Here is a 24,989-nt window from a genome sequence, read left to right on the forward strand (position 1 = left end):
CTTGCCAATACTAGTTGAAATTCCAGTTGGAGGGGTACTCTTTTGTCACAATTGAAATACCACAGCTCTATGAGAGAAAATAATATTCGGCCTTATTGGTTATTGATCTTTGAGGCTAGGATTTTCAATCTTGGCTTTCTGGAATTCCTCAGAGGGCCTAGGGTAGGGCTGGTGGATAGGGGAGTGAGAGTGGGGAGCTGTGGTCCTAAATGGGAGATCAAACCTGATGAGTGAGTCTGTGGGGAAAGCCACCAACCTGGCTTCAAAAGGGATACATCCTACTTTCATTTACTTTACATAGGGCATTCCAAGAAAGAACTTTGATCTAAGAAAAAAAAGTTTTGATACTGTCTTAGCTTAAAAGAAAGTATGGTATGCCTTTTTCCTGAAGTAAGGATGGTACCTGACAGCCTGAATTGGGGGTTGGAGTTGGGTATGGAGGAAAGGCCACAGGGGCCAAGGATGGAGAGGTCTGCAAGATGCCCTCATCAGCTTCACAGTTACTCTGGGAGTGGGCCTGTGTTCTTTTCCTTTAAGCATTTAAAGTCACATTTCACTGCTTTGCCATAATTTTTTTAAAGGGCTTCTCCCCAACCCCATTTTTGACAAAGTAAAATTTCTAAAACAAGGTGCATGATGCTGCAAAAAATAATCTTTTTGTATCCAATTACAATTCTCACTAAATTCATTACATGAAAATGTTTAAAATTATATAGAAGATTGTGGCAAGGGAAATGTGTTTGCCTGATGTTCTAAGCCAAGTAATTTCTTTTTCTTTTTTTAATTTTTAATTAATTTTTTTTTTTGGCTGCGTTGGGTCTTCGTTGCAGTGTGCGGGCTTCTCATTGCAGTGGCTTCTCTTGTTGTGGACCATGGGCTCTAGGCACGTGGGCTTCAGTAGGTGTGGCACGCAGGCTCAGTAGTTGTGGCTCATGGGCTCTATGAGCGCAGGCTCAGTAGTTGTGGCACACGGGCTCAGTTGCTCTGCGCATGTGGGATCTTCCGGGACCAGGGCTCGAACCCATGTCCCCTGAATTGGCAGGCGGATTCTTAACCACTGCGCCACCAGGGAAGTCCCCAAGTAATTTCAATAAGCCCTTTATAAATGAGAATATTTCAAGGAGAAGTGGAACAAAGATTTTTCACTTTGTCTAAATAAATTTAGTGCCTAAAATTATATTTAATTGGGATTAAAATATCAATATCAGGTATGTGGGTCCTGTCAGTAGCTGAGCATTATATGATGTATTATATACCAGATTTTGGTAAATAAAGGTTTTTAAAAGTTCCTGGGCTCAATATATTTCTTCTCAAGGAATGTAAGGGCTTTTTTGATGAGAAAAGCATAGCCACAGCCCCCCAATTCTATTTTACTAGGGAAAAGAATACTATACGATTAAAGATGAGCCAAATCATCAGACTTCCCCAATTCTCAGCCTCAGAGATCATATTCTCATCTTTCAATAGAGTATATGTTTTTAATGCTATTCGGTTTCTTTTTTATGTATCAAATATGCCTGGAAAGGTAATTTTTTCCCCTAATATGAATAGATACTCTGAGTAACTAAAACCTATGCAAAAGTTTATTGCCTAGAGCAATACATTTTTATTTTTTAAAAAATCCATTTTTTATCATAAAACATTATCAACACTGTAGGTAGAATCTGAGGTAGGAATAGATGCATCACTTCATTTGCACTTACTAGAAAATCTGCATTCCCTTCTATGTTCAAATGATGAGCTAATGCTTGATAATATTCATGATAATATTCAATATTCATTCATTTCTATGTTCAAATGATGAGCTAATGCTTGATAATATTCATGATAATATTCAATATTCATTCATTTCTATGTTCAAATGATGAGTTAATGCTTGATAATATTCATGGTGACTCGAGCTAACATAGATGTCAGTGGGTAATCCAGGGGACAGGAGCATATGCAAGAGGAGAATCTCAGTGACTTGAACATCTCAAACACTCTGTGAAAAAGCTAATTGAGAGGTAAAGACAAATTAACTGCTATGGAGGAGGACAGTCTCCCTGAGAGAGAGAGTGTGCCTGCAGCAGTAAGGTTCAGTGATTGCATTTAGTCTGCATAACTGCTAGGACAGTAATCCAGCTCTGGCCTGTGGACTTTCCCCGCTGACTGCCCACCTGGCAATTCCCTGGGCACCTTCAAGACTGTCAGGACTGCACAGGAAAAGCCTGTCTCATTACAACGGCTCTGCATGGGAGATTATGCCCCGCCCAACCAATTGCTCTTCCTTGATTTTGATACAGACACAGTTTTTCAGTTTTTCTCTTCATTGAGTCTAGGAAGGGAATATTGTATCTTCCTGCACATAGAGATTTAAACCTGGCTGCAGATGCCTGTCAGGAAATAGGGTGGGGTGAATACACTGGCATTCCCCCACCCCCAACAGGCCACCAAAAAAATGAAAAAAGAAAGGAAAGAAAAGAAGGCAAGATGGAAAAGAGCACTGGAAAGAAGGGCAGGTGAGATACTTCAGTGCCTACTGCTAACAGCTATCTCATGAGATGTTAGCAGGCATTCATGGGATCTAAAGTTTACTCGCCTTTAAAATGGACAGTCCAACATTTGCCTTGGTGAAATCTATATATGAAAACTGATTATCTCCATCGCATTTTGTCCAACATTTAATATATGTTCTTGAAGTCACAACAATAACATTGACTATTCCAGTTTTACTACTCTAGAAACAATTCCTTTGAAAATGAAGTTTTAAGTTGGTATGTTTTACTACTTGTACTTAGAGCATATCCTAAATTTGTTGTCCCACTGTTTACTCAAATAATGTAGGTGAAATAACAGAGCAGCTCAGAGATGGTAAATACATATATGGGAAAAGTGGTTAAACAGAAAGACAAGGACCAAGGAATGTACAATGGAAATAAGAACATAATACGCATGCAGAACAGTGATGACACCATACCCCCCCCCCAAAAAAATCTCGCCACTTGACCTCAGTTGTCTCCTTTTATCCATTTAATTGTTCCATAGACTCCTAAATATTTAAATAAACTTCCTATTAAATTTTATATATGGTTAGAAAACTTTAAGTATGGGTATATATGGTTAGAAAACTTTAGAACTTTTTAAAAATGATCACAAAATGGAATACAAATCTCAAATGGTTTCATGGTGTCGTTGTGCCTTTGGTAGAGCAAATTCAAGTCTCCAAAGTATAGGAAAGGCCAGGGAGGTATTACAGATGAAAATTAGCATCTTTTCTGTTATCAACGAAATTAGCCCATTTTCTAAACATAAGCAAGCCTGTAAACTAAAATGAAATTGTAGTAAAAAGTTGAGAAGACCTACACATTAGTTTTATTGTCTTCAAAAGGAGGTGTCATATTGTTCAGATTAAATAATCACAGACTTGGGCCAAGAAGGTGTTGCAGGCTTCTCTGCCTCTTCCCACTGTACCAAGCACAATGCCTTGTAGACATATGTCTTTAATAATGTATGGGCTTATTGGACTATTCACTTAAATTTTTCTTTTATTCTGTAATTGGAAGAATAAAAATTGTTAGATACATACTACCTAGAGGATGAACTAGATGCTGGACAAAGACATTCTTTAAAAGTAAATCTCTGAATTAGCCCTTTTTAAAAACTTAAATTTCTATATGCTAGGAGAGAACACTATAACCAAGCAATATAAAAAAGAAATGCTAAAAAAATCTCCAAATCACGGCTCTCTGAATCTTGTTTTTATCCAGCTTACTAAATTCCACCATATTTCCCTTGCTCACAGCCAGAGTGGATTCATGTAAAGTTAGTGAAGATTAAGCTTCAGGACCCTTAACTTGCTCTAGCTCCTGAGAGTGAGTGCTAAAAGTTGAGAGTGCTGGAAGCTATAAAGCATCAATAGGTGGGGACGGGAAGCCAGGTAGTAATCAGAGTATTTTTATGTAAGAATGTCTGATAAGCTGCCTTAAAACATCGCAGAAGAAAGAATCTGAATCTCCAAGTCTCCATTAATTTGTTGTGATTTATTTTCTCATTCTAAATAAATAGTCACTTTCAGGCCTAATTTTAAAGAGGCTCCTCTCCCCCAGATTTTACAAGCTCTAGGTCCCAAAGAAACTGGATCTGCCTCTACTGGCAGCAAATGGAAGATAACCCACAAAGCATCATTGACCAATTGTGTGTGAAAAGCACTACTAATTCCGGTAAAAGGACTTCCCTGTACCCATCTTCCGCTCATTCCCCCGTGCTTTCTCCCACCGACTCACACATCCCACACTCTTGCTCATCAATTCCCCATCAGATCACCCACCTTCCTACTAGTTTTTCCACCCACCATCCCCTACAGATTTGCTAATACCCTTTCCTATCAATCCTTTCTTTCCTGCTCTCCCAGGGAAACGCCAACATTTCTGACAGCATCTCCATGGGGATGAAGAGGAGGAGGAGTTGCAGGGAAAGAACAGGACTGGGAAGGCAGAAGTCACTGAGCCATGGCTGTAGCAGATGTTCTCATAAGGCTGAGGGTGATGGCAGTGACAGGGGATATGGGGTAAGAGAAGGTTTGGAATAGTAAGAAATTGGTCCAAAAGCTTGTTACCTGAAGGGCTTCGTAAATTATGCCACACATTGAGTGTGACCACTAAGGGTAAAAACAATAAGAAATCTCATCAACCTAAAAGGTGCTATGATGTGATGGGAAGAGAATGTACCAAAATACAAAAAAGTGTACGCTGTGGTTGTGACTACATATGAGTGCATATGGAAATTATATGCAAGAGTGAGAATGGTTATATAAGGAATAATGTGATTACGGGTGATATAACTTTTTCCTAAAATTCTTCTAATGTTGTTATGTTGTGGTTTCAATTTTTATTTTTTTTAAACAAGGAACTTTCCCATGGCAGGATGGACATTGAAAAACTATTCTCGGTCTTTTGTCTTATGTGTCTATTTAAACTGGGTACTGTATTATGCAAAAATGGAACTGAGGCCGTATGGAACACAGAGCGTGTCCTTTTAAGAGGTGATCTTCTAATATTAAGACCTAACCAAAAGCTGCTATTTTAAAATTATCAATGAGGGACTTCCCTGGTGGTCCAGTGGTAAAGAATCCACCTTCCAATGCAGGGAACACGGGTTCGATCCCTGGTTAGGGAACTAAGATCCCACATGCCGCAGGGCAACTAAGCCTGCGTGCCACAACTACTGAGTTCGCGTACCTCAACAAGACAGCCCGTGTGCCACAGCTACAGAGCCCGCGCGCCCTGGAGCCCACGGGCCACAACTAGAGAGAGAAAATCCACATGCCACAACTAGATAGAAGCCCACGCACCGCAACAAAGAACCCGCGCGCCGCAAAGAAAGATCCTGCATGCCTCAACGAAGATCCCACGTGCAGCAACTAAGACCCGATACAGCCAAATAAATACATAAATAAAAGGGAAAATAATTTTTTAAAAATAGATAAAATTTCAACGAAAGATATGATGAGGATGAGAAGCTCAGTGAAGAAGTGAAGGCAAACACACATAATATGAAAAAGCACCCCAGGGGATTTTTGAATCACACCCTGCCTACAGCCCCTAGTTGAACACCTAGAAGCTCTAGAAGATGATGATGACTACAATATATTATGTTTGGTTCTTGAAGCTGAGTCCTGGGCTCACATATGTATTCAACGGTGATACAAATCATCAAATAGAGAAAAGTCGAAAGATAATCATTCCAATTCACTGTTTTATCAAAATGAATAGAAAAGGGGAAAAATAAGTTTTACTGGAGCCATGCCTTTCAGTTATAAATGGAAAATGGATTGATTGATTGATTGATTGATATATCATCTAACACTCTGCATAGCACATGCTACAAGGTGGGATAAAGTTGTTCGTAACTACAAAAGTCACGGCCCTTGCCCACAGTGACTCAGAGGTAACTGGGCTAGAGATAGTGTTCCAAAAAAGGGCAGTTCATTCACACTCCATGGAAACAGAGTTTGCCCAGGCTACTGATATGAACTGATTCTGGAATTAACAGAGGATGGTATGCTGCTGTGACCTATGCTCAATATCTCTCCAGTTGGAATTAGCAAGTTCTCCTCATCTAGAGAGTATGGAAATACTCCTCAATTCTAAGAGATCTGCAATTCTGAATACTTAGGGTATACTTTGCTAATCCAGTTTTGTCTCTACTACCTAGCTATTTCAGATGTAAGAACTCGTTTAGAAAACTACAGATCTTTATTTCTTTTCCAGCAGTCCAAACATCTACTCCCAAAAATATGGGGGTTGGAGGGAAAGGAGAAAATGCATTACCATGAATAATACACAATAATTTATTTATAACGTTCCATTTAATTTTATATGAAAAACATGTCAGTCACTTTGGCCATCCAAGACCAACTTGCCTTTCTAGACTAATTACTGGAAAGTCCTATGTGCCCTGTGTTGTACACGACCCTGCCTTTGCCCACTCAGTGGCTATGGGTAGTTGAATTAATGTCAGGGACTTAGGTAAGGCTGGACTGACCCAAACAGATTCTCTCTTTAAATGATTTGAACTAGGAGACACAAAGACTCTAGTCAGATGATGATGACCATTTAAACCTAAAAGTTAGGGAGAGCTAGGGGCCATAATTTCCCTCCATGTACGTACAAAGGAGTAAAAACAGAAAGCCAGCCTGCAGAAAGAAATGAGAAATGAAAAAGCTCAGAAAGATGAGGAGCGGAGAGACTATGGGGCTTCAGGAGAAAGAGATACGGAAAAGAAGTGACTTTCTTGTGAGAATCGGCTATACTTCCTGGTTTTCATTTCTGTGAGATTCCTTTATGTTTTCAACAAACCCTCTTTTTATTTGAAATGGTTTGAGAGGGTTTGTGTTGCAGGTAACCAGAGAGTTTTTATGTAAACACAGGATTTATATCATAGAGCAGATGGGGAAAGAGGAAGCTCAAAAGAGGGGAGAAATAAAACGAAAGTTCCCTTGACCCCAGGCCTGGCCAAGTGCTGACAGGGAAAGGCAAATGTGGGGCTCCGAAATGAAAGAAGTATTGTTTGCAGGAATCTTTGTTTTTGTTTGTTTTTTTTTTCCTTTCTATTTTTTTATTGAATTATAGTTGACATACAACATTAGTTTCAGGTGTACAACATGGTGATTTGACATTTGTATACATTATGAATTGATCACCATGATAAGTCTAGTGACCATCTGTCATCATACAAAGTGACTGCAATGTAATTGACTATATTCCCTGTGCTATACATTACATCCCTGTAGCTTATTTATTTTATAACTGGAAGTTTGTACCTCTTAATCCCTTTCACCTATTTCGCCCAACCCCCCACAACTCCCTCCCCTTTGGTAACCACCAGTTTGTTCTCTGTACCTATGAATCTGTTTCTGTTTTGTTTGTTTGTTTTGTTTTATAGATTCCACATATAAGGGAAATCATATAGCATTTGTCTTTCTCTGTGACTTATTTCATTTAGCAAAATACCCTGTAGGTCCATCCATGTTGTTGCAAATGGCAAGATTTCATTCTTTTTATGGCTAACATTCCATTGTGTATATATATATCCATTTGCCTATCAATGGATACTTAGGCTGCTTCCATATCTTGGCTAAATAATGCTGCAATGAACATAGGGGTGCATATATCTTTTCAAATAACTGTTTCCGTTTTCTTCAGATGAATGCCCAGAAGTGGAAGTGCTGAATTGTATGGTAGTTCTATTTTTAATTTTTTGAGGAACCTCCATACTGTTTTCCATAATGGCTGCACCAATTTACATTCCCAACAACAGTGTCCGAGGGTTCCCTTTTCTCCACATCCTCACCAACACTTGTTTTTTGTTATATTTTTGATAATAGCCATTATGACAAGTGTGAGGTGATATCTCATTGTAGTTTTGATTTGCATTTCCCTGATGGCTAGTGATGCTGAGCATCTTTTCATGTGTCTGTTGACTATCTGTATGTCTTCCTTGGAAAAACACCTATTCAGGTCCTCTGCCCATTTTTTTTTTTTTTTTTTTTTTTTTTTAAATATTTATTTATTTATTTTTATTTATTTATGGCTGTGTCGGGTCTTCGTTTCTGTGCGAGGGCTTTCTCTAGTTGCGGCAAGTGGGGACCACTCTTCATCGCGGTGCGCGGGCCTCTCACTATCGCGGCCTCTCTTGTTGCGGAGCACAGGCTCCAGACGCGCAGGCTCAGCAGTTGTGGCTCACGGGCCTAGTTGCTCCGCGGCATGTGGGATCTTCCCAGACCAGGGCTCGAACCCGTGTCCCCTGCATTGGCAGGCAGATTCTCAACCACTGCGCCACCAGGGAAGCCCCTCTGCCCATTTTTTAATTGAATTGTTTGGGGGTTTTTTGATGTGTGATTTCTTTATATATTTTGGATATGAACCCCTTCTTAGACATATCATTTGCAAACATCTTCTCCCATTCAGTATGTTTTTTCATTTTGTTGATGGTTTCCTTCGATGTGCAAAAGCTTTTTTGTTTGGGATAGCCCCATTTGTTTATTTTTGCTTTTGGTGCCCTTGCCTGAAGATCTCCAAAAAAATATACTGCTAAGACTAATGTCAAGGCAGCATACAAGAAGCACACTTCTAGGAGTTTTATGGTTTCAGGTCTTACATTTAGGTGCAAAATGGCAGACTGGATCTGTAACCAAGTCAGAAATCTGGAAAAGAACAATGCTACTGGACTACAGGAACACTTGACCTTGATGTCTTGGACATCACTTCCTAAGCCTTTAGCTGACTAGCATAGACTATGAGAAATATATTATCATGTTTACCTTGGAATTACACTTCCCCAAAGGTCAATTTTTACATGCTAACATTCTCATTCAAAATGTAAACAAGGAATGCCATTAAAGAAATAAGTTATAGACAGAAAATATAATGTTTATAATGTTATTTGCAGAATAAGACTGAATATTAAGGGGAATTGTAGAGATAAAGGCTGATCAAAATACAATTACTTCGAATGTTATCACATTCAAATATGAACATAATCAAAAGGAAATGAAGAACTGTAGTTATGGTTCTTTAGATGGAAAAGAGCCATACTTTGAGTAATTCAATTTTACTAATTATAGTCTCTTGAAACATGAGATATGAGATCATAGAACAATCTTAATGACAGACTTAAACAAAAGTATTTAAACTCCCTAAGCTTTCAGTACCTAAACCACTTTAGCTGAGTATGAATTATTTTTTTTCTCTTCCAATGATGCAATAGCAAAGGGTAGTTTAGGACATTTAGCCATCTTGTCCTAACAAATAACCAATTCACCTTTTTTTCCCAGTATATTCTTACGTATTGATTTTACCAAGTGAACTCAGACATGTGTCACACTTATCCAATACAGATCCTTTTCCTTGGAAATGTAGTTAGAACATCAATCAGTCACCTGGCCTTTCACCTCTAATTCCTATTGCCACTGTCTGCCAATTATTAAAGCTTGTCCATTTCTCCAAGTAAGTTATTTTTAAAAACTGAAATACACAGTGACTCCTGTGAAAAATATATGTTTCTTAGAAAAGCATGTAAATGTTCATGATTAAATTTCTTCATTAAAATTACTTTTCTGGGTTGAAAACTAAAGTTTATAAACCCATATTTCAAAGACTTCTAGATATTTTCTTTTAGAACATATTCCCTGAATGGTAATATTAGCACTTGTAATCCAAACTCCAGTTTGAGGAAGACAACACAAAAAGAAATCCAAGCTGAGTGGCATTATTACAAGGGTCTTCAAATGGAGCAGAGTGCTTTGTCTCTGGCTGAACCCACTGAGAGTCACAGAATGACACCCACCTTGAGCTGCAGGCCTCGTGGGATAAGAGTGTTTGCTGGAAGGCTTTTAATGTGTTCGTAGACATAAGAGGAGAATTGCTCCTGCTCAGCCTGTAATTGGGGGCCAAGTTTAGAGAGATGACCTCTGTTGCTTTTGATAGCTGTCTGCAATTCATCAATCAGCCTGTTCACCTGGAGGGGTTAAATTACAAGAGTTGTTAGCAAGAAGTAATTGTTGATGTCACACCTATTAGATTTTTGAGTACTTAGTTTGATGTGGGGAAGATGACTTCAATATAAGAATTTGAGTATAGATCTATGTTCAAGTAAAGCAAATAGACAATATATACATTCCTTCATCAACAAATTTTATTTATGGGAAAATTTCTAACTTTGTACTTCAGTAATATGGAATAGGTACCTATTTACAATTGCTGAATAAAAATTGTCTCTAGGTACAAAAAGAACTATATACATTGACAAGTTTGCCAAGGACTTTTAAACTGCTTAACAGAATAAGACCTCTCTAAGACTTTAAGTAATCCAATACATGCGCCAACGACAATATTTAATGCTATTACATGTACCTTCCTTTTAAGAATATTTTATTTTACCATCTGTATGTTACTTTTAAAATTTTTAATATGTATATTAAATTCATTAACATTTTTTGGCCTTTTAAGTGAATCAGTCTGTTTTCTTCCTCCCAAATACTTTAAAATATAATTTTCCAAATTTCATAAATACAATTTTTCAAAATATCCATATTTCAAAGACAATGGTCTATTCTAGACAATATTTTGAATATATACAAATTTCTGAATAATGCATAGAATTTTTCCAGAAACAGCAAAGGCTTAGAAACATGTACCCTTTATATTTAAATTTCTGGATTTCTAATCAGAATATTTAAGAGACATATGAACTTGACTTACGGGTTATTAGTAAGACATACTGAAGACTCAAAAATAGTAAGTTAATATTTTAATCCTTATAGTTTACAAATTAAAAATCATTACAATTCTTTGGCCCTTCACTGTGTTATATAAACTTATATTCTCTCTAATAGATTGGATTCTTACATAAACACTGGTTGATATATGGTAGTGACCAAAAGAGGTGAAAAGCAGAAATTCTCTTTATCCATGATCTTTAAAGTGATCAAATTAGACCCATCTAGAATTATGAATGACTGTGAACAGGGCACGGATTTTTGAAATCTTGGGTTAAAATGCTGGCTCTTTCATTTACTGACTGAGAGACTCTGAACAGGTAATAAAAAAAACCTCATTCATAAATGAAGAATAATACTGACCTTACCATGTTAAGAATTAAATTAGATTAAAGAATGGACAGCACAATGGCTAACCTATAATGTCGCATGTACATGGTATATTATTACAGTGTTTTCATTTTTAAATAGAGTAGTTTTCTGCAAATCAAGTTTTAATTGTTTTTCTTGGCCTGTCTTTCCTATTCCTACCCCTATTTCACATGAAGAAGATAAAAATTTGAAACTGTTTGCTACATAGATTCTCAACCTCACTTCAGTGTCCACAGATAAAATGCAAACTCCTTCTCCAAGAGTCTCCCATGTAATAATGACAGCTCAATGTCTTTCTATCTCTCTCAGCTGAAAATATGGTATTTGCCCCTACCAACTCTGATGTTAAATCTATGATTTCTATCCCTTCCACAGAGGATTTCAGGGAAGTCAATGAAAGCAAGTTTGTACTATTATCCATATGACTTGAATATTTACTTTTCTACTTTACCTAGTTAATTTGAAATATATATAATAATAATATTATGTGTGTGTGTGTGTATATATATATATATATATATTACTTCAACTATATTTAACTTTTCCCAAAACTTTAGAAGCATTATATGCATATAAAGCTAATTTAAATGATTCCTATTTTTCTTTGGTGTCCCATATCTTTCTTATTTGTCCCTATGTGATCAATCATCTACTTTCTTTAAACAATGCTTTTTTCTAAATAAAGAATTGGCAAACTTCTTCTCATAAGAGCCAGATAATATTTTCAGTTTTGTGAGTTATAATGTCTCCATCAAAACCACTCGACCCTGCAGTTGTACTTGTAAGCAGCTGCAGACAATATGTAAACAAATGGACAAGGCTGTGTTCCAATAAAACTTTATTTAGAAAAACAAGCAATGGGCTAGATTTGGCCCCAGGGCTGCAGTTTATCAACCGTTCTTCTAAACACATATATTTCCTCTCCTTCCTTTCTTTTCTTATAAGTAATACTCTGGCCAAGCCTTCATCTCATCCCCTCCCGCTACTGGTATTACCAATATACCTACTGAATGGCCTCCCTGTCCCTAGTCTCTCCCCCTGTAATCCATCCTGCCATCTCCACCTAATTAATCTACCTCCAGTAGTATAATGAACCTTCAAGTAGCTCCCCCCAACCCCACTGCATTCCTCATCTTGCTATTCAAGATTCAAGACCTTTTCTTACTTTCTAGAACAAATTTCTATGCTTTCCACAGTACAGTTAACCCTATAAGAAAGTCATAAAGCTTAAAATATGGCAATGATGGATGATTCAATATTAGTCAATGTTTTTCATCCTTATCTTTACATACTACCTTTTAGCAGTATTATCCTCAAAGATGATGGATAATAGTATATTCTACATACCAAAGCTAGAGACCAAAGCAGACCAAGTAACCTGCTCTTATAGGTATGTGACAAAATTAAAATCTAATATCCAAAGGCCTTAAATAGAAAGAGTCTACTTCCGGAAAGCACCGATCCTCTCTGAACCTATACCCAGCATCATTTGATTCAAGAAGATATAATTTTATGTAGTCTTTAAAATATACTAAGTATCATACAACATATTTTGTTAGTCAATAATACTGCTCTCTTTAATTTTATGTACTGTACCTAGTGCTACAGCAAGCCACCAAAAAAAAAAAAAGGACGAATTTCAGGCTTTGATTTGAGAGCATCTTTATATGACTTGTTTTACTGTCACAATCCATAGCCTTTCACTGATAGGGGATTTCATGTGACATCAGAAATCAACCATACAATTGATGATGTCATTTGCACTCTAAAGGGCTATTGGTTAAAACCTTAAAAGTTTCATTTCCCATAAATTCTTCGTTGCTTCAAAAAATTTCTCTATCATTTTCGCCATCTTCCTTGGCCCCATGATTATCTGTTAATGTATGTGAAGCATAATTATAGCAATCATGGCCTGTATTTTTAATAACTTAAAACTATCAAATAAGATGCCCTAGTAAAGATTAACTTATATCTTAAACATAGGAGAAAATATATCAAGAATCCTGCCACTGACATTTTGATAAAGTTTCCATCCAATTTTCCTCAAACTTTGTTACTTTAAAAATTCATAAGGTCTTTTATTCTCAAAGTGCTACATTTTACGTGTTACCCTGAAAGATAACGCTATGCATGAAATAACTCATATACCAAAATCGGATAGGTAAAACAATACTCCTGAATTATTTTACATGATACGATTTTTTTTTTTCAAATCACAGATGTTGCTAAAAGGGGGGAAAATGTTCTTTAAAATTCTTCATCATGAATCTTTTTTTCCTGCAAATCCTTTTTTTTTCCTCTCTACAAAGGCAATGTGAATGGGGGCAAAAGAAGACAAAACTTGACCTTTTGTGATCCCAGCATTAATGGGTCTGTTCATAATTCAATCTATGTGTGTGTGGGAGCATCCATGTGGAAACATAGAGGCCTGAGAGACATAAAGCCTTTCCCTTTAAACATTATCTGACCCTATCAGTCCCATTCACAAAAGAAGGCTTACGTATGCATATGTTGAAAAAATGCACCATCTCATTGTGCAGCAGAAAGCCTACACATTCTACTCTTCATTCTCTGTAGAAATGCAGCACGGAAGTGACACTTGTACAGAATTTGGGAGAGTGACAAATGAGCAGAAGGTAGCAAAAAAAAAAAAAAAAAAGAGTATTCTGATGAGGAAAAAAACCAAACTTCTGAAAGAATGCAAATGCACACCTGTCTATAAACATATACATAGGCTTTTGCATAAGATGTAGGGCATTTTGGTCATTCATGCAACCCTTGAATTCAGTTGAATTCTCAAGATGATTTAGAGTAAACACAAAATATTATTCTGTTTATAATCATTCTAAAATGTATACCTATCAAAGTTGTACAGTCTGAACCATACATTGTGAATACTGTACTTTAACTATTATGAATGACTCTTTGAGGAGCTCCTGGTTTTTCTAGTGATGAGTTCAGCTATTAGCCTGAATGCTATGTGGCCTGGAGTCCATATATGTTAGTGAGGAGACTCCAGAGCACTTTATACTGAATTGTCACTTGAAATCAGCACAAAGGGCGGCAGCCTCCATGCTAGGGACATCATCTTGGCATGCAGCATCTGGGATAGTCTCAAAGCCGGGTCAGTGCTTAAACTTAAGACCAAGACACTTTCTAATTTACAGCATAGTTAAGAAGAACCAGAAAGGGGACAGGGAGATAAAAATGGGTATTTTAAACTCCTTAAAGTCCCTTACTTGGTTCAGGCCCAAGGGTACAATGTTTTTCAGGTTAAGAAGTGAACATAACCAGACTTGACGAACGAAGGCTAGAAAAGACATAGGAATCTGTGAGCAAAATTAAGTATCTCTTAATCTTAAAATTAAGGATGAGCTGCAGTGTAACCACAAGGGAAACTGAAGTGTGTTCCGTCTCGTTTTCCAATCACTTCCACTACTCCCAACTTTTTAATAGATTCCCAGACCCCTTCTGAGATGGAAATTATTTTGGAAGGAGATCTATATTGCTTCCAGCCAGGGGTCACTTATGTGCTGCCTTTAGGCCTATTTGAGTCCAACATCCCCAACAACTCATGGGGGAAGGGGTGATTGAAAATAAAGACATTTAAAAATATCTTTATAACTCATCTGGCAAGAGGGGTATGATGATGGCAATAAGGATGATGTCAAGTATACTTTTGGAGGAAGCAATAAGAATGCACTTCACAGACTTCTGGCTACAGGAGCATAATTGACCAAGGGTCCAAGCTATTATGCTCTTACACCCATCACCAGGTTGGCACCAATGGCCAAGGATACTAAAGCAGTTCCAACCCAGGGAGTCACAAAACCCCTCTGACGGACAACTTTGACTCAAGGATACGTCAGCAGCTTTGCCAAACCCTCCTTAGACTGCACAACAGTCTAGGATACTTCCACCCAGTCTTCCCTTCCTCTCTCCTTCACTCATGTTCAAGCCTGCATTTCAGTCTGACAGGTCTCCCAGCCTTACCTAGAGCTCTCCCCATTTTCTCTTATGGCATTTCTTCTATTAAAATCCATACACATTTAAAAAAATTCCATCCTGGTGTCAACTTTTCAGAGAACCTGGAATGACACACTTTTAAACTGACAAAAAAATTACACACTGATTTCCAGTAGACCACTTCTAAAAAGCTTGATACAGTTCAACATATACCATCACATCGAAGTAGTCTCATGATGCATATGTTATTATTATTCCCAGTTTTCATGTGGAAAAATTACATGAAATAAAATAAGATTTTAAGATAAAAATACAGACAGCAGATACCTAAATCTAAATCTCAGATTTCATGATGTTTACTTAAGGTTTTGAAATACATCTAGAAATATAGTATTTTGTAAAAAAACTGTGGGCAAAATTAAATGTTGGAGTAATCTCCCCATCCCCACATTTTTCATTTCTCTTTACCATCATGATTTCACATCTCTGTATATGAATTAGGCACAAAACTTGATGTCACTGACTTACACATCAAAATTAATAAATCACTTTCAAATTAATGATATAAGAATTCTTCTCATAGTGTATGGAATATATTTAGAGGTTCTTACACACACGCATTCACACCCACACACACAATAAATACTCCCTTCACTATGTGTTTGACTTTTGAAGCAAACAAAAGGCATTTGGAGTCATAGCTGATCAAGCAAATATGTGACCAAATAAGGCCCTTTGCAGGAGAAAAAGTGATGTATATAGGTACTAAATAAACATTAAGATGATAATAAAGAAGTACCAAATAAGCATTAATACTGTTGGATTTTCCAGAAAAAATAATTTTCATTTCCAGCTTTGGTAACAAGGTGGCATTAAAAATGATATTTTTAGCATAATGATCATTTTCCTGGGCCACTTCAAGTTTCCAGTTCCATTGAAATTATAGTTTTGCATAGAATATCAACAAGCAAAATAATTACAATATTTAAAATGCAGAAAATAGTTAATCTGTTCATTCTTTTAGATTATTTCTATTTATTCTCTAATAATAATTAGTTATTATAGATACAATTTTAATTATACTCATTCAACTAGAGATTTTTATTTGCATTTCCTAAAGTTGATGATTTCAAGATATATGATAGATTCATTTTAAACTTACTGTGAAAATATAATAAACTGTGATAAACAACATTTTTCAGTTGGATAGAGGACAATATTTTTTAAATCTAGAACTAACAACCTAGTTTTTAACTTGTTAATATTAAGTGGAATGAGTCAGAACTATAATTTAAAAGTATACAATTGTTATTTGTTATATCTTAGAAAAATTCAAGTTGAATTTTTCTTATGAAATATTTCCTACTGAGATTACCAATCAATGTTTATAATATAATCTTTAATACTGCACATATATAAGCCCCAAATATTAAGGTAGTCTCTAACTTAGAGAATTGAATTCACTCAGGAAAATTTGATGCATTGTACTTGTTCATCTATTGTAAAATACATAGTTAGCAAAGGAGATGCAATTACCATGATAAGAAAATATTAAAATCCTAAAGCTTGGATAGATTTCTTTGCCAAAATGTCAAAAGAGAATTACACGAAAGTTTAATTTTTAAATATTCATGCTATCTTATTCTTTAAAGTTGCTTACAGATTTTATTTACTGACAGTAGTACATGGAAATCAGCAAATTCATGATCTTTCCTCAGAAAGATTAAATGCTTTTGCATTCCAGAAAACTACATGAAAATCATTTTTCCCTTTTGTCTAACACCAATTTTGTATTATTATTTCATTTATGGAATATGCTGTCAACTTCACAGCATGAGCTTTGGAGAGAAGAAGTCTTGCTTTAATAGTTCTTCTTTACAATATTGCCTACAGAATCTTATGATTAGCTCACTTAGGCTTGACATTTATAAACTACAGTTTTTCCTTGATAAGAGATAACATTGCTAGCATTTCTAAAATTCAGAAAGATAGTTCTATTCCTAGCAAGTCAGAAAATAAAAATAAGATTTTATTATTTGTTCAAAGTTCAATAAAATTTTAATGTTTTTCCTATGTTAGCATAGTCCATAATTTCTAGATTCCAGTTGCATGTAATAATTTCCTAATTTAGGAGATTTATGAGAAAGTATTCATAAGTAGTTTTCAGAAAATTATAATATGATTTATTCTTTCAAGCATATAACTATTTTTCAAGGTGCCTATATCAATACAATGATTTCCAGTTTTGACCAGTTTTTTTCATTATGTTGTTATCAGAAAACCAAAGTTGGTTCACTACCAAATCAAAGTAAAATCTGCCTTAATTTTAAAATTAGTATTTATTGTAGTTTTACAATACAATTTAAAAAGTAAGTTCCTTACTTCTTCTTGTGCCTTATGGTGTTCCTTTGCTGTCATTGAAAGAATGACTTTTTCGGTAATTTTCCCTTTCTGTTCATCCACAGCCAGGTTCAACTAGAAAAATAAATAAATAAGTAAATGACATGAAATTCGGTACCTATTGACACCTAATAGCAATGTTTATTCAAACAACTAATTTAGCATAATCATGGAAGGTGATTTCAAATTAACTTGGTCCATACGTATGTGAAAATGAATTCCATTTAGATTAAATAAGTCGAAATGTTTGTGTATTTAAAACATTTAACACTGTATTTTTCACTTCCACTTTTATTGTTTTTAAGCTTACTAAAATATGATTTGGGAAGGGGTCCTTAATTGCAGACATTTGACACTGATGAGTACCTTTTAAAAGCATTTTGTCAAAATTAACATAGCAAAATTTTTTTAAATTAGGCTGATATTCCTATTAAAATCTTTCATTGCCAGTAGGGAATAAATTGGCTGCTGTTATGTCAGGATAAGAATTCAAGGAAATAAACCAAAAGCAAATGTCAATTCACTCTCAAATGGTTCAAAATGATTTACAATATTTCACGACAAAGAGTAAGTTTTATCTTAAATACCTGAACGGTTACTTCCAACCTGCTCCATGAACAGAGCCAGATAGAGGTCTTCTACGACTGCTGTAAACCCATGTTAATAAAAAGGTGAATGTGGCTCATTCTCTATTTCTTTATAAACAATCCCCACCAAAACAAAATGCTACTTCCAAGAAAAGGAAAAAGCTAAACTCACACAGTAATATTCACTCAGCTGATTGGTATTAATAGGAAGAAAGAAAATAACAGCCTGATACAGAACCTTCTGAATTGGAATATTTAACAATTCTTAAGCAACGGACGTGCCATGTAGTATCTCCTTATTGAAGATTAAGAATGAATAATGACCATGTTTTTTGTTTTGTTTCTTTTGTTAATGCTGTTGTTATTGTAAATAGGCTTTCTCAACTGTATGCCTGGCAAATCATGTTTGAGTTAACATGAATCTTTAATCTATACCCTGCCTGAAGACCCACTCCTATACTTGGGATAGAATGGGAGTGGGGGTCAACAATATAACCTCCTCAATCTACCTATTCTTATATACTATAAGAATAGTATCAAACCTGTGAAGTCTTCATCTACTCATATGTGACACAGCTCAGTTTATCAGAGATTCTGTTTTGGTAGAGGAGAAAAGTCTAAGGAATCCTTAGGTGATCCTGATGATCAACTTAGATAAGGAGTTGACAAACATTTCTATGAGAGCCAGATAGTAAATATTTAGGCTTGGGGTAAAGGGGGACAGACAAGTCTCTTTTGCAATTACTCAACTCTGCCCCCGTAGCATGAAATAGAAAATACATAAACAAATGAGCGTGGCTATGTTCCAACAGAACTTAAAAAACAAACAAGAGGCAGACTGAATTTGGACAGCAGGAAATGTTTGCAGATGTTTGCCTGTCCTAGACCGAGAACCACTGAAAACAAGTTTTAAAAAAAAAACAAAAAAAACCAACATGTGATATACATGATGACTACAGTTACAATGCTATGTGGTATATTTGAAAGTTTGTTAAGACAGTAGATCCTAAGAGTTCACAACAAAAAAAAAACATTTTTTTAAACCATATGAAATGGTGGATGTTAACTAAGCTTACTGTGGTAATCATTTCACAATATATAAAAGTCAAGTCATTACGCTATTCACCTTAAACTTACACAGGGCCATATGTTAATTATATGTCAATAAAAACTGGGAAAAATCATCATGTGAAGCTATTCTTAGAATCAATCTCCCCAAGGAATATTTTTTCCTGTGCTAAAGTAATACAGAAAATGTAATATTATAAAAAGTCAAATATCAAACTCAACTTCCGCACAAGGAAGCCTATGTGTAAACTATGGCACAACGTACTTGTGTCAAGTCTCTATGATTATTTCTTTATCAGGGGAGTCTCATTTCAGGAGGATATGTGAAGGAGAGTGACTGGGGAATATTCACCAAGGTCATCTTTTCTTCACAAAATTAATTTCCAAATGCAAACACATTCAGAGCAGATCTTTTTTGAAGGGAAGCAAAACAAAACAAAAACAGAGCTATAAAACTCTTTGGTGCCACTGCAGTAGGTCTGATTCATGTGGTCTCCCAGGACCATGAAATGTAGAACTGCTTCCAAGTAACTCCTTAAAAGGTAGGAATTCTTTACCTCTAAAACCACTACAGTTGGAAAAATCACCTCATTCTAACACTCAACTTCTAGCACTATCCTAATCTACATAAGCTGAGGGAAAAACATATCAACATTACTGAAAAGCATCATATGCATAGTACCAAATAGAGAACCCAGTAAGATATTGAGAAATAAATTGTCAACAAAACATAAGGATACATACATGGGGCCTCTTCTGAAAACAGCCCAGACATTCAAAAAGAGAGATATCTTAATACAATCATTTAAAGGAAATTATTGAAAGTAAAAAGTCAAATTAAGAGAATGCATTTTCACTTTGAGATATTAATAATATGCAGTGCAAACAGCATCTCTCCCTCAAATTCCAGACACAATAACGACAGTAAGATTCTTCTCTCCTGTCACTTTGGAGAACATCCTGTTTCTTCATTAAGACAAAACTAGATGCTTTTGATTTGCTGTTCTTACTTAAAATATATGAAATAATTTTGTGTCAATGGGCTTGAAATTTCTGAGGCTAATTTTCATGTATAAAGAGGTAGACACTTCAAATTAAAAATCAAAACAAACAGGAAGGATGAACCTTGAGGGCATTATCCTAAGTGAAAAAAGTCAGATGGAGAAAGATAAATAGCATATGATCTCACTTACATATGGAATCTTAAAAAAGAAAAAAAGCTCATAGATACAGAGAACACTGGTGGTTGCCAGAGGTGGAATGGGGGTTGAAAGGTGGGCAAAATGGATGAAGGAAGTCAAAAGGTACAAACTTTCAGTTATAAAATAAGTAAGTCATGGGGATGTAATGTATAGCATAGTGACTATAGTTAATAATAGTGTATTGCATATATGAAAGTTGCTAAGAGAGTAGATCTTAAAAGTTCTCATCACAAGGAAAAAAATCTGTAACTATGTATAGTGAGGAATGTTAACTAGACATTGCAGTGATATTTCTCAATATACCTAAATAAAAAAACAGAAAGATGGCTAAAATTTGTATATAACTCTGAAAAGCCCACTCTCTACCAAACAGGGGAGTGGAAAATCAAGTCGCTTTTTTCTAACTACATCATGCCCTTTGTAAATGTGAGAAAACACCCCCAAATATTTGTGATACACATCAAAACTTACCAAGCTAAATAAGGAAGGTTTAATTCACCATTTTCACCAGAGCTTGCTGCTAAGATTTTAAAAATATGTAAGTAACAAACACTGGCTATCCTAAATTAGATTAAAGTTGGCTCATTCAATATTAATGGTAACCAGAAAAAAACAGACAAGAGACTAGTCAAAGACAGTAGCAGATATGGAAGAAACAAGGAACACAATGGCTCTGTCAAAGAAAAGTGAACAAAATGATTCAAGACAATGGTCTGGTTAGAGAAACAAGATTAAAAAGGAGTAAATTCACCTCAATTTGTTTAGGAATTAAGAAAAGAAATCCACAAAAGTATACCTGAAACAACAGATTCCAATGAAATGATTTCTAGTGGTTGTTACCTTTTAGACTATATTTTACATAAAACTATTAATGCTAACGTAGCAGACATTATACTTTCTCTAAAGCCCTAAAGGGTCATAGATTAGTAATGTATATATAGTTTTATACAAAACATATGGCCCATTGTGACTATAATAGAAAGTACTCTTAATTTTGAGGAATTCTTCAAACATTTGCTGGCTCAGGAAAGCTCTACTATGGACATCCTTGAGAGGAAAACAGGCTCAAAACCTCCTGCTGGAGAAATACAGACAGAACAGCAGTAATCTCATTTTATGGTATCATTGACATTACATGGTTTTTTTGTCCTGTTTTTTTAACTCCCCCCAAAAATATTTTAAGGCATATTTATGAAAATCATAAAGACTAATTGTGTGAAAATTTTAACACGATATTAAGATAAAATAAAATCTATTTTATAGGAGAAAATAACTCTAAAGTAAACTCTAGAGTCTAGTTATTAATATTTTTAGAAAAGCTACAGTAATCAAACACTGGTATGTTCTATCTAATTCATATTGACATTCCAGATAGGTACCAGCCAAAGAGGGAAGAGTCTATTAGTCTAACCAAACTGTCAGTGCTCTGAACTGTAGTTCTGCATGCAGTTTTCTCTGTATTCTCCAGAAGAACAGCTAAAGATTTAAATGTTAAGCATATGATATGTGTTGTGTATAATGTTCTTAATAAAAAAACATAACCCAAGAAGAAAACTGAATCTATCTTTCTATCAAAAATCTTTTTGACCAGTAAATATTGATCTATTAATAAATTATTTGATCCATATTTTACATGCAGATCAATACAGGCAATACAGTTTAGCATAAACAACAGGACAATCAGCCTTCATATATATTGACAAGTTTCCCAATGGTCTGTTAATATACAAAAGACTGGGACAAATTACTTATTTATATATACAAAACATGGTTATAAAGACCAGCTGCAGGTATTTTTTTGGAAAGTGCATTTTAATAAGGTCCTATTCAGTTAGGGAACAAATGGGGAAGAAGTAGTTTGCACTACAGAGTTTAGCGCGAGAGCTTTCTCTTTTTCTAACCACGAAATCAATCATTTGTCCAGACTGTGGGAGTCAGAGTTAGTTACTGAAAAGAGCTCCGTACATAAACAAGTCAATAACTCATTGTGTGTTATTGTCGAGCTGAAGAAGTCGGCTTTCAAAAAGCTGCCCCTGCTTCTCTCAGAATGAATGTCACTGTATTCAGAGACTGGGAGAGAGTCCTTTGTTTCCAGCCATTGCTGGCTGCCATTTATGTATGGGAACAGGAGGCGGCTGCTAGGAGTGCGGGGGAAGCCACTACTTGGTATCACGGATGTCCAGAAAAAAACTCTGAATTTTGTCAACCTAAATAATTTGTGCGTGGACATGCATTAATGGAATTGTTAAAGAGTGGCCACACACACAAAAATTGGTAAAGGAATTAAACGATAATGAGTCTGTATCATTTTAAATTGGATCAGGCTGATATTTTTGGTTCCCTACCTGTCAAGAAAGATGAAACCAAAATATAGGCAATGGTTTGAAAATTTCAAATGTACAAAATCAAATTGGTAAACAGGTCAACATGTCAAATAAATGCTATCTGTTCCTGCCATAAATATTAAAGGTGATTCATGGAACTCTGAAATGGGGTTTTTGAAGTGTGTGTGTGTGTGTGAATCTCTTTAAGAAATGATTTCATGTGCTCAACACTTGTAATGTTAAAGAAGTCTGAACTATTTTTGACTTAATTTAAATATCCTTTAGAACTGAACTAAACCTAAAATTCATGATATAAATGTAATACTCTTACTTCATCTTAATGTTTATTAAAAACCTACTATTTATTCAAAATCAAGCTAGGGACTGTGAAGAAGCACCAGACCAGGATTCAAGGTTTATAATTAGGCTGGGCAAATGAAAAATACACATGGTCTGTTTAATAAATGGTCCTCATGGTGGGGCGGGGAGGGGTGGTCTCTGAAATCGTTAAACAAACGCTTAGCTCTTAATTAAATAAAGTTGGTGTTATAGGCAAGGAGAGAGTTGGAACCTAGAATTGAATCCAGTTGATTCCAAATCACCTCACCAGTTTAGAAAATCACAGCATTAAATAACATGCTTTCACATGCAACAACTGTACTAGACATTTTTCTAGGTACAAATAGGTTAATAGCAAGGTGTGATACGGTTGAGGAGACAATAAATAAATAAAAAGCAATAGAAAGTGAGAAACAATATGTGGCAGAAGGTAGATCATAATTAATTGTCAAATGGAGGTATAAACAATACAATCTATAAGTATAAAGGGCAAAAATATTATTGGGGGATGGAGTGGTTGGAGACAGAAAGTCAAAAAACGATGGGCAGTACCTAGCTAGGAAAAGTAGTGATATTATAGAGCAATATTATTAATTAATATTACTAATTAGTAATTAATTACATGATAAAATTTGTTCTAAACACAATCAGTGATTGCTTTGGCATGACTTTGGGAGGGGAAGGAGAGAAAACTGAGCCTTAAAGCATAAGCAGAGAGAAAGGACATAGCTGATCCAAGTGGGAGAGCCTTGGCAATGGTCTGAATGGAAGGAATGACAACAAGGACTAGATAGTTAGTGTAACCTAATCTATTTCTCTTCTTTCTTTTTTTTTTAATTTTTAAACAGCAGGTTCTTATTAGTTATCTATTTTATACGTATTAGTGTATACATGTCAATCCCAATAAGGTGCTAGTCCTATAGTAAGGGCATAATGGAGGACTCAGTACTTAGCTTTCCCTTGGCTCAGCCCCATCCTCTCAAGCTATGTATACTTAACTCAGTTCCAGTCTTAGACCTGGACCTTAAGAAAGTCCTGGGCTTCCCTGGTGGCGCAGTGGTTGAGAATCTGCCTGCCAATGCAGGGGACGCGGGTTCGAGCCCTGGTCTGGGAGGATCCCACATGCCGCGGAGCAACTGGGCCCGTGAGCCACAGCTGCTGAGCCTGCGCGTCTGGAGCCTGTGCTCTGCAATAGGAGAGGCCGCGATAGTGAGAGGCCCGCGCACCGCGATGAAGAGTGGCCCCCGCTTGCCACAGCTAGAGAAAGCCCTCGCATAGAAACGAAGACCCAACGCAGCCAAAAATAAATAAATAAATAAATAAATAAGTTAAAAAAAAAAAAAAAAAAAAAGAAAGTCCTGACCTAGCCCCCACTTCTAACAGGGTTATCTCACTTAAATCCCTTCTACAAAAAAAATTCAAGAGTGCCACTTTTACACTTGGGGAAAAGAGCAGAATCCTTAATTCAAAACTAGCTGCGAATTCTGGCTCTGCCACAAATTAGTTCTGAGACACTGGGCAATAGTGATGGTTCATACAGCCCAGGCCTTCCAAAGACAGGGATTCCTCTCCCATCCTTGCCAATTCTTTGAAAAAAAGCTACCTTTACCAGAGCCTGTAGCTTTTTGAGGTCAGTTTGTTTAAAAGGAGAATTTTAAAAAGAAACCTTCGTAATATTTAAAAACCAGCAAACACTTCATGACCATTTTAAAACAGTAATATTTTAAAATATTTATAGTTTGTCTAAAGGGATGTAAAAGAGAATTCTCCATAAGAGCTTACCTTCAATTTATTTAACTTAATTAAAGAAACAAACTACTTTTAACATCTCCTTCCTTCCCTGTTTTTTAAAAAAAGTAATCATAAACAAATTTTAGCCTTTCCACATTTGTGGGGAAAGTGGTGCTGAGTTAGTCCTGACTTAGTAGCCAGATTATAAACTTTCTGCCTAAACATTCTATCACAATTAGGA

At 35.8% G+C, this 24,989-nt stretch overlaps 1 protein-coding gene across 21 annotated transcripts in view; it reads right to left on the reverse strand.

The window, feature by feature from the left end:
* DCDC1 (doublecortin domain containing 1) overlaps positions 1–24,989 on the reverse strand; it is a 466,050-nt gene that overhangs the window by 229,819 nt on the left and 211,242 nt on the right. For all 21 annotated transcript variants that reach the window (XR_009504676.1, XM_059931315.1, XM_059931310.1 and 18 more), the window contains 2 exons: positions 17,480–17,572; positions 9,829–9,999 (listed from right to left, as the gene is read on the reverse strand). Coding sequence is in view for 20 of the 21 variants with exons in the window: in XM_059931315.1 (XP_059787298.1) it covers positions 9,829–9,999; positions 17,480–17,572 (264 nt within the window). In the remaining variant the exon portion in view is untranslated. The remainder of the gene's footprint in view (positions 1–9,828; positions 10,000–17,479; positions 17,573–24,989) is intronic.

The sequence above is a fragment of the Balaenoptera ricei genome, chromosome 8 (assembly GCF_028023285.1).
Source record: "Balaenoptera ricei isolate mBalRic1 chromosome 8, mBalRic1.hap2, whole genome shotgun sequence".
In the NCBI taxonomy this organism is placed as follows: domain Eukaryota; kingdom Metazoa; phylum Chordata; class Mammalia; order Artiodactyla; family Balaenopteridae; genus Balaenoptera; species Balaenoptera ricei.